Genomic DNA, 9734 nt, shown 5'->3' with positions numbered 1-9734 from the left:
TATATATATATATATATAAATTAGATGAGTAGTATTTCGAGCCAAAACGAGCCGAACACAAACGAACACATCTTAGTTTGTGTTCGGCTCGTGCTCGTTAACTTATCGAACGAAATTAATGAGCCGAACACGAGCTTCTTAACGAGTCGAACACGAGCTGTTCGAAAACAACAAGCCGTTTTGACAGCCCTATTTTTGGGGGTAGGGGCACGGGGAATGAATATTTTCACAAATTTAATTGCGAAGACGTATAAAACATATACAAGGCTTAAGTAATTGCAACATTCACTAAATATCTAATAAAATATATGATCAAAACATACACTCACACAAACACACTTCCACTTCACCTCCAATGACCCAAACCCTAACCCTAGCTCTCTCTATCCTCTTCCTGCACTTGGCAAAAGAAAACTCTCTATCCCCTTCCTGCACTTGGCAAAAAAAAAAAAAAAAAAAAAACATCACTTGATTTATTATGGTATATGAATTAATTTGTTCTGAAAACTTTGCCTGATAAATTTCATTAGCCATAGTAAATTGGTATGATAGAATAATTAATCCACTTGCATGCTTTTTGTCGTGGAAACGTTGCCTCTCAGATGCACAACTGATGAATCACCCTTGAAGAATTCAACTGTTTAGATCTGTCCGAGCATGTCGCCCTTCAACTCCAAGGCCGTTGATGGGAACTTTCAGAAAGTGGCCGCCCAACATAGTGGCCACCCGACCATGCAGTAGCCCGACCTTCTAGCTGCCTGGCCTAATGATAGTCGGTCGGCCGGACTTGTGGGCTCATGGGTGATATTAATGTATGGACTAAAATACCAGAAATACAGTGTGTATACAAGAAATCATTCTTATAAATAAGAAATTCATTTTATAAATAAAAATTATGCAAATTACTGCTCATTAATTTGTTTTTGCTCCCTCTATACCGGGCCGATTGATGATGAGTGTGCTACCCTCTTGCCACATGAAGCCAGATGGTTGCGATCTGATCGGCGGCCGAAGTGGAAATAATTTCCATCTTTTCTATTCTTAATTAAATTAAAAAATCGTCACAACAGCTTGACATTATCCATCGAACTTACCCTCCTTCACACTTTCCTGCACTTCCCTCTTGCTCTCTCCCTCGCGGGGAATGGAGTTCCACAAGAGAATCGCGGCTAATACCGTTTCAATCTCATTTATTCTTCTACTACTTCTATGCGATTCATCGCTGGCCTTCTACCTTCCAGGAGTCTCGCCTCGCGATTTTCAGAACGTAATGCCATTTTGTCCTGATCTGTTAGGTTTTCGCAGTCGCTTGGTTTCCGTTAGGAGATCTGGAATCTCATTTTGTTATTTCTCTTGGATCTAGACATGTGATGGGTAGAGTGTGGTTTTTTTTTTGTTTTGATGTGCTGCGTTGTGTATTTTTGCCATTGTGAAATGCATGGTATTTTAATCAAAATTTTATTGCTGTTATTGCAATCGTACTATGTTTGTTTCAAGAAATTACTTATTTAATTTTATTATTTTCTTGATGAATTTTCTGCTGTTGAATTTGCTATGAACCCCTCAAAAGTTCTTGGAACTGGATTTTTTTTATTTGGAAACCAGTAGATTGTTGTCTCAGTGGAGCCTGAACACCCCAATTTGCCCAAGTAACGTTTGATTAAGTAACAGTTGATTCTTTATTTTAGAGTTGTCGTTTACAATAGCTGATTGAAAATTGCCAGAGTTATAGACTGTCTTTAGGTTGGAGCTATCAAGTTTAGCAGTGAGAAATTAGTAAACTTTTTAATGATAGTGCATGCCATATTGTGAAGTAAATTTGCGGGGATATGGATGAAAACTCTTTATATGGTTTGTTTGTACAACAATAATATAATTTAATTATGTTTGTTTGGATGCTTTGTCAATGAATTTTATTTTCTTAGTGTTATTGGTGTGCTTAAATTCTTTAAGAACCGTCGATAGTATTGAATTGCAATATTAACATAATTCAAGGTCTGGTTTTGGGAATTGCATTTGAAGGGAGTTTAATTCCATGTACCAGGCCACAAACATGAAAGCTAATGGCTAACAATAGTTTCTCTTCTGCGTTAATGTTTGCCCTAAATTGAATTTTTATGTCATTTTCTAAAGTGTTTTAATCTGATCATTTGTATTGTTTTATCATTATGTTATGTGGTTAAAATATTAATTCCGCAAAAACCTTAAAATGTTCATTGTGTTATATGATTTAATGCGAATGCTTCTGACTTCTCTATTTTGCAATCTGAAAATGCGTTTATGCTACTGCAACATTCTATCATAGTTGTTATGTGATATTATTATTCATACTTCATTTCTTGAACTGCATGCATAATATTCTTGTTTATAATTTTGGTTTATGAACTATATTTTAAAAATGTAGTAGTGATGAATCAATCTTTACTGAACAATTAATTTTTGTTTTGCAAACACAGGGTGATGAATTACAAGTAAAAGTAAATAAGCTTTCCTCTACGAAGACACAACTTCCATATGTCTACTATTTCTTAGATTATTGTAAACCCTCCAAGATCAGGAATAGTGCAGAGAATCTCGGGGAGGTTCTTCGTGGGGATCGCATTGAGAATTCTGTTTATTTAGTGAGTATTTTTAACATTTCCTGCGAGGCTATGTTTTAGAACTATGGCAAGGGAACTTTTAGAGTCACTATAAAAGGTAATATTGAAAACTACCTTGCAATACATATTAACATTTGTTTGTCATTTATCAAATGTGTCAGTTTAAAATGAGGAAGGATGAGACTTGCAAAGTTGCATGTCGTGTAAAGCTTAGCCAAAAGGCTGCAAAGAGATTCAAAGAAAAGATTGATGACGAATATCGAGTTAATATGTAAATTCATATTCTCATTGTTGCTCTCAGTGTTGTTCTTAGATTACACCACTAATTGCTTTAGTTTTTTAATTTTGTTAAATGTATTCCACTTGATTGCATTTTGTAGGATTTTGGATAATCTTCCTGCTGCAGTTCCTAGGCAAAGGAAAGATGGAAATCATGATCTCACTTATGAGCATGGTTTCCGTGTGGGTATAAAGGTAGGCTAGGAAAAATATAAAGTATGCTGTTTCTAGCTCTATGGTATGTTTATTCTCGTATAATATATTAAATGCATTTTTTTATTCTTCAGAGTAAAAATAAGAAATATTATATCAATAACCACTTGAACTTTAAAGTCATGTACCATAAAGATTTAGATGCTGATGAAGGACGTATTGTTGGCTTTGAGGTCATTCCAAGCAGGTGAAGAATTTTTTTGTATATGTCTAGCTTTACTCATTGTCTAAAATGACTACCATGATGTTTGCACGGCCCCATTTAAATTTTGTAGAAGAATTGTGAAATATGGCTGCTTCTATTTATTCAGTTTTAGCAATTATTTTAAAATTTAATCTTAACATTATGTTATGTTATCTGCTATTAAGTATGTATGAAAGTTGCATGTAGGTGATTTTAGCTGCAGTGATTGTTCAGGATCTGTAATGAGTTTTGAAAGGGCACTGATTTTAACACTAATTAAAGAAAAAAAAAATTGTAATGACTTTTGAAATATATAGATGGCAAGGAATGAAACCACATTTTATTCAAATAGTTTTGAACTTAGAAATCAAAATTGCATGCCTTAGTGAGTGCAAGATAAAAGTGTAAAATGACTTTTGCTTTAGTTCAGCTCTGGCACCTGAAATGGAGAGGAAAAAGATCAACACACTGCTAAGACTGTGGACTAGAATTAGTTTGGTCATGATGGATGAGGGTAGATAAAAGAGGGAGCAGCCTGTCTTACTTTGGTTATTCAAACATGCATGTCTACACATTAAAACCATGATCTGATAATGTTGTTTTTCTTCGGAAAGGAAATCAATCATCACATAAAAAGCCAGACTAGACACTCAAGTTAATATTATATTGACCTTATTAATGAATTTTGTGAGTTCATTGGCATATCTTGTTTTGAAAATAACCAAAGGTAATGAAATTGATTTGTACGATGTATTTCCATTGAAATTTTTTCAGTGATGCATTTTTATGAAAGTTTTTATTACATAGGTTAATTGGCATGCATGTCTAATATTATGAATCCTCCTTGATTTTTATATTTACTTATTCAATATTGCAATCTTTTAGCGGTTTCATACTTGTCCTCAAGTACTTTTTTGCTGATCATATCGGTCATCAAATTGTACTAGCTACAGTATCGTTCACTATCATTCTTACTACACTTTTCATCAGTAGGCCTTCATATCCTTTTCTGTTTATTCACTTCTTCCAACAGTGTAAAACATGAGTACACTGAATGGGATGATATGAACACTAAATTGACGACTTGCAACACTAATTTAAAAATAATTCCCGGTAGCCAGACTCCTCAGGAAATCGCTCCAGATACATTCATTGTGTTCACTTATGACGTTACCTTCGAGGTTCGTGCTCAATTCAGTCGGATAGTCCTTTATGCCTTGAACATATCTTATTGTTCTCCATTTTCCCTGCAGCCAAGTGATATCAAATGGGCTTCTCGTTGGGACACCTACCTTCTCATGAGTGATGATCACATTCATTGGTTTTCAATTATTAACTCTCTCATGATTGTACTCTTTCTCTCGGCGATGGTCGCCATGATTATGATGAGAACTCTTTACAGAGATATTGCTAACTACAATCAACTAGATCCTCACGACGAAGCCCAGGAAGAATCTGGTTGGAAACTAATCCATGGTGATGTTTTTAGGCCACCAGCCAACTATAGTCTTCTTTGTGTTTATGTTGGAACCGGGGTACAGTTCTTAGGGATGACTGTAGTTACTTTGATATTTGCTTTACTGGGTTTTCTGTCCCCATCTAACCGCGGTGGGCTGATGACTGCAATGGTCATCCTATGGGTTTTAATGGGTCTATTTGCCGGATACTCTTCCGCTCGTCTATACAAAATGTTCAAAGGTATAGAATGGAAGAAAAACACCGTAAATACAGCCTTGGTTTTCCCTGCCATTGTGTTCTTCGTTTTCTTTGTTCTGAATGCTTTGATTTGGGGGGAGAAGTCTTCTGGTGCGGTTCCTTTTGGCACCATGTTTGCTTTGGTTTTCTTATGGTTTGGAATATCGGTGCCCTTAGTTTTTGTTGGAAGCTATATTGGATTCATGAAGCCAGCCATTGAAGACCCAGTAAAAACTAACAAAATCTCCAGGCAGGTACCTGAGCAGGCTTGGTACATGCAGTCTGTTTTCGTGATCTTGGTCGGCGGAATTCTTCCATTTGGCGCAGTTTTCATTGAGCTGTTCTTCATCCTGACATCAATATGGCTGAACCAGTTCTACTACATCTTTGGTTTCCTGTTCATTGTCTTCATGATTCTTCTCATAACATGCGCTGAGATCACGATTGTGCTTTGCTACTTCCAGTTGTGCGGTGAAGATCACAGGTGGTGGTGGAGGGCTTATCTAACTGCCGGATCTTCGGCAATCTACATTTTCTTATATGCAGCGTATTATTTCTTCACCAAGCTAGAGATAACTAAGGTTGTATCTGCTGTTCTTTACTTTGGCTATATGTTGATTGTGTCCTATGCCTTTTTTGTGCTGACTGGCACAATTGGATTCTATTCCTGCTTATGGTTTGTCAGGAGGATCTATTCTTCTCTGAAAATAGATTGATGAGAATTTAATCTCAGAGGAGGCTGAGGGATCCAATGTTAGGATTGATAGATGAAGTTCCTAGGTAGTTTTGAATGCTTGAGACGAAATTTATGGTTTATTTTTTCATTCTTTCATTTTTTGCTAGAGCTATAAATGCCATGCTTTTCTTTGGAACCTAGACCATGGATTATTGTCTCTACTTTGAGGGTTGAAACCACATGATAAGTTTTTTTAAAATTTTTATGTTATTTCTCATTTCAATAATTTTCCTATTGTGATGCCCAAAATGTAATTATGGACTTGAGATTAACTTTTATTTATCGTTAGCTTTAAGAGTGGGAACTTAGGATTGAAAACCACACAACTTAAAGTGTTTTGATGTAATGCAAATTTTATTTTGTTCATGTAAAGAATCATTGCGTGCTAAAGTTAGCAAGATTGGTAAAAAGTTTTGAGTTAATTTGCATGAAGCTTGGGTCACGCAAAGATATCGATGGTAAAGTTGTACATGATGAGGATAGAGATTTGTTATGTGAAAAATTCAATGAGAGAAATATTCACTAGCCTTGCTTAATTAAACTAGTTTTTGTTGATCTTGATTTGAAATTACAAAGATTTATCGTGCTTAATGAATGAAGAAGATGAGACATTACAATGTAGGAACTTGGTCTGTTGGTGACTTTGTTGGAGTTGCTAACGTCAGTGAGATATGACAGGTGCCAATTAACAGCATTTAGTCAAGGGTGGCCTTTGACAAAACCAAGTAAATGGTTAAGATAGGGGTATCAAAATGCCAACTCGACACGAACCATTTTGAGTCGGTTTCGGGTTCAAAACTCTAACATCTTTAATTTTTTTATGTTGGGTCTGTGTAGATCCAACTCAAAATTGATGCAAATCTGATCCGTCAATCCAATGTTGACCTGAGTCACACCTTCCAGCCCACATTTGACTCAAACGTAACTCAAAATTAACTTGGATCTAACCCAAATAACTACCATGCATATACTAAATGAGTATGCAAGTTGTATTCGGGGCATTTGGGTTGAAGGCAGATCATGTTCAGATTAGACTTTATGACCCAGTTAAGATTTTGATCGGGTTCAAATCAAGCAGTTTTTTGTTGGGTCAAAACTGAACCCGACCCTTGAACTCGATTTGACACCTTTAGGTGAACGGTTGTCTGGCTAGGATGTTGGTATGAATTGTGATATGGCTGGTGTCAATTCGTAGATGTTGATTGGCAAGTGGTAGTTACCAATGAAGGTATAGGATTGCTGATGGTAATGCCACGGAGGTTGTCTGATGGCTGTAGAATTCCCTACGACTTTAGAGTTCCTTATGACATCAATATTCAAAATTAAGTATTTGAAAACAAATGAAGAAAGTTGTGGTCTATTTATGGCGAATAATTTGGTCCTTATTTTGAATCATCTTGAAGAATGTATCTTTCTTATCATCATAAAATGCACTAAATCCTAGTCTCACTTGATTGAGAAGTGATTGAGTGATTCTCTCCTTCAGCTAGTTCAATTAACCTATCTATTCTTGGCTGGATTGGTTGATCAAATAATTGTTTGTGTTGTTTTGTCGTTGATCGCAGATTATGATTTCTCTAATTCATGAACATAACTGCATAAGGCACTATTTTCAAGGTCTTGATTTGATGTGGACGATTAAGTTGTATCAGAAATTTGTTGGTCTGATAAGATGTGAGGCATTGATCATATTTTTGTAATTCTTGTTTTGTAATTATTAGAAATTCAATTCTAGCTGTGTAATGTAAGTTAAATGTTAACTGATCAGACACAACAAGAATTTAATTTGAAATTTGCAGCCTAAAGTAAATCCCAAAGCTTGATCACATGAACCTCCTGGTGTACGTGAACTAATTCCTCCAACTGTAATTTTATTTTTTTAGAGTTTTTGTTACTATGTTTTTGAAAATAAAATTCCCTCTAAAGAATTCTGTTGCTCAAAATTTGCACTGCAGGCCTTTTCAGGAATTGAAAATGTCAAAATCTGTTGCAAAACATCAAAATATGTTGTGACATATCACAAAAATGTTAGAAAATGTCCTATAATTACTACAAATGACAATCACTCTAGGTGGTTGGTTTTACATAATTTACAAATGACAATTCATGAACATGACTACATATATATATATATATATACACCGTGATTCTTCGGTTGGTAGAGTTTGTAAGACTCCTGGGGTCATAGGTTCGACCTATTATATGTGTGGGGTGGAATTCTTAGGCACATGAGGTTGGACGAAAGACTATATATCTATATATATGTCGCCTACCGTGACTCTTCGATTGGTAGAGTTTGTAAAACCCTAGGGCATGGGTTCGATCCATTCTGTGTGCGGGGTGGAATTCTCAGGCACATGAGGTTGGTCGGGAGGCTTGTATAATAGCTTCCGGCAAATCTTTGAATATATACGTACCCCGGTCTATTGGTTGATATCCATGATATAAGACCCCTCAGGTAGGGGGTTCGAATTCCCTCTGGCACAGTTGACCTTAAAGAGGTGGTACTCGAATTGTTATGCATATATATATATATATATAGTATTTTAACTTTGGAATCCATGTATTGCAAATTTCATTTTAGGGCTTTTTAGTGAGGACCCTATTTAACATTAGTTACTCTCCAACTATCAAAATTGTGTTCCCTCTTGGATCTTCAAATAATATAATTTGGCTAAACCGCATCACTATTTTTTTTTTATTATTTGGCAAAACTATGGTGTCAGTTTTTTTCAAAAAGTTACAGTGGGAAGCTGCATTTTGTAACATGATCCGGCTGTGTGATGACTGCTAAAAATTATGATATGATTTTTTGAAAAAAAAAGTGCAATAGCCACCTCAACTTTTTGAATATTAACTTTACAGTTGATTCTTAAAAAAAACTACAGTTGCCTCAAACAATCAAATAGACAATATAATAATAAATTCTAGCCTTTATATTCTCAAATTACAACTGAACGAGCACTTGAGTTATAAAAGGAACGATCTTTTATGGCTCTAATGAGGATAGTGATTGGCATTTGTCTTACAATACAGTTTACTTGAAAATGAATTTTTTAACAAATTTACACTTTCTGATTTACTGCATGACTAACCGACAATAAATACGGATGACTCCCGCGGGACCAGTGTTAGTGATACGCACTTGTCGATTGGTTGTATCCTTGTGCTGCACCCCTGCTGTATCTCGTTTTCTTTTGAAAGGATTTCTATTGTTTTTTTAGATAAACACTATTTAATTTCAGTAAATATATATATATTAAAACCATTATAGAGAACTTTCTAAATGTATATGCATTTCTATTCAAGTTAATTTCATAATTAAGATCATCATTAAGGATAGATCGATGAATTTGACTAATGTAATATACAATTACTTCTCAAGGGCTAAGTGTACTGTAATTCTTTTACGGAGATTTTAAAAAATTTTATCTTTGGTACGATGAATTACAAATATAATATAAAGTATTAATAAACTTGAAGTTTACACCTTAGTTCGTTTTGGTTGAATTTAGAATTCGGTTGAATTTGAGTTGCACTATAAAATGCTATCGTCAAGTCGCTATCGACACTCTGCAATTGCCGTTCGTCCAGCACCTGCAAGCACCTTACCACCGTCAAACCAAAAAAAATATATTTTAAAGTATTTTATTTACAATATACTTCAACAACAAATAATATTAGACAATCGACAGCTACACAATTATAACTCATCATATATGCCATGGGTTTACATTTAAGAGGTGTTTGCTTTTGAGTAAAAGAAAATTAGGCATAGTCTAAATATAATATAACAAAAATGCATTTTTTTCAAGTCAATAAATTTTTTTTATTTTGTTGAACTAATAAAATTCAAAAGTAAAAATATAAAAAAAAAGGATGATCCTGCATCACCATGAGATTTAGATGGGAGCCTCCTAATATGGCTTCGACATGATTGACATATTACGCAGGAGCTAGTTAGGATAGCATTAATCGAACTTAGATAATGGATGATTAAGATAAGGGGGGCAATCTTGATGGAGGT

General features: G+C 34.9%; 1 protein-coding gene across 1 annotated transcript; it reads left to right on the top strand.

Moving 5' to 3' along the window:
- The first annotated feature begins 951 nt into the window (after positions 1 to 951).
- LOC110026842 (transmembrane 9 superfamily member 7-like) lies at positions 952 to 5886 on the top strand. The gene is made up of 7 exons (XM_020728018.1): positions 952 to 1267; positions 2457 to 2621; positions 2762 to 2871; positions 2981 to 3074; positions 3167 to 3279; positions 4310 to 4457; positions 4530 to 5886. The coding sequence occupies exons 1-7, from the start codon at positions 1145 to 1147 to the stop codon at positions 5685 to 5687; spliced, it is 1911 nt and encodes a 636-aa protein (XP_020583677.1). The 5' UTR covers positions 952 to 1144; the 3' UTR covers positions 5688 to 5886.
- Positions 5887 to 9734: the final 3848 nt, after the last annotated feature.

The sequence above is a fragment of the Phalaenopsis equestris genome, unplaced genomic scaffold (assembly GCF_001263595.1).
Source record: "Phalaenopsis equestris unplaced genomic scaffold, ASM126359v1 Scaffold000402, whole genome shotgun sequence".
Lineage (NCBI taxonomy): Eukaryota > Viridiplantae > Streptophyta > Magnoliopsida > Asparagales > Orchidaceae > Phalaenopsis > Phalaenopsis equestris.
The sequence above is the reverse complement of the archived record's forward strand: the minus strand, read 5'-3'. Positions and strand labels throughout refer to the sequence as shown.